At 44.8% G+C, this 963-nt stretch overlaps 1 protein-coding gene across 1 annotated transcript in view; it reads left to right on the top strand.

The window, feature by feature from the left end:
* The first annotated feature begins 258 nt into the window (after nucleotides 1–258).
* LOC103596628 (histamine H3 receptor-like) overlaps nucleotides 259–963 on the top strand; it is a 9,734-nt gene continuing 9,029 nt past the window's right edge. Inside the window, exon 1 of the mRNA XM_008580293.1 lies at nucleotides 259–494. Within this exon, the coding sequence (XP_008578515.1) occupies nucleotides 259–494 (236 nt within the window). The remainder of the gene's footprint in view (nucleotides 495–963) is intronic.

Raw genomic sequence — 963 nt, 5'->3', positions numbered from 1 at the left:
TCTCCTGTCTTTTTATATAAAGACAACAGTGACAGTACAAGTGTCCCCTACCTAACCTGCTGTCACCTTTCCTGGTGAGCAATCCACAGCCTGGCAGGCCAGTCTCAATGGAACCCTCAGTTCCTCTCACATGGGCCCACCAGCTCCAACAAGTCATTTTGCCAGCTCCAGATTAGGGTGTGCAGTGATTGCTGCAAAATAGCAGCAATTAGCTGTGGCACCAAAGGAAGGGGGTGGGGGAAGGGTCTTTTCAGCAAAATGAAGAGGCAATTAGTGGACAAGAAAGGAGACAAATGCTGGCCTGTTTCTTCCTTCCTCAATCATCGGAGTTGTTTCCAGCCCTTAAAGCATCCTTGTCACCAGGAGACGGACAGTCATCTCCTGACAGGCCATGTCTGTCAGTATCAGTCTGGAGCCAAAGAAAAGCTCTGGTCTCACAGCCAGAAGATCCTGGTGCCAGCTCTACTCTGCCTGGACTCCCTGTTTGTACCCAGGTGAGTCTCTTCCCATTCTGGACTGTTTCCCTATGCGTAAAAATAAGGGATTCAATTAGATTATTATCTCTCAAATGCAAGTTGCAAGTCAGTTGAGGATTATGAAATAAATGTAGTGGGTTAAGACTAGCAGCAAAAACTAATAATAAAACATCGGATAGAACCAAATATATCAGAATGCATCATACTAATGGCAAATACTGTTTTTGTTAAACTTTTTCCCCATTGAAATGTGTGTATGTATATGTAAGGGTGTATGTGTATGGGAGTGGGTGAATGTGTGTGACACATTGGGTTACAATGTAAAAAGTATTTCTTACTGTGAGTGTGGTTCAAAAAGTTTGAGAGTCACTGCCCTAACTGATCCCCAAGGGTCCGTTCCTGAGAGGGTCTGTTACTGTGCTGTGATTCAAGAATCTGCTTCCATGACACTGGGTCACTTTCCCCATCACTGGAGCAAACTGGTCTA

The sequence above is a fragment of the Galeopterus variegatus genome, unplaced genomic scaffold (genome assembly GCF_000696425.1).
Source record: "Galeopterus variegatus unplaced genomic scaffold, G_variegatus-3.0.2 Scaffold2060, whole genome shotgun sequence".
Lineage (NCBI taxonomy): Eukaryota > Metazoa > Chordata > Mammalia > Dermoptera > Cynocephalidae > Galeopterus > Galeopterus variegatus.
This window is presented reverse-complemented; position numbering and strand designations above follow the sequence as displayed.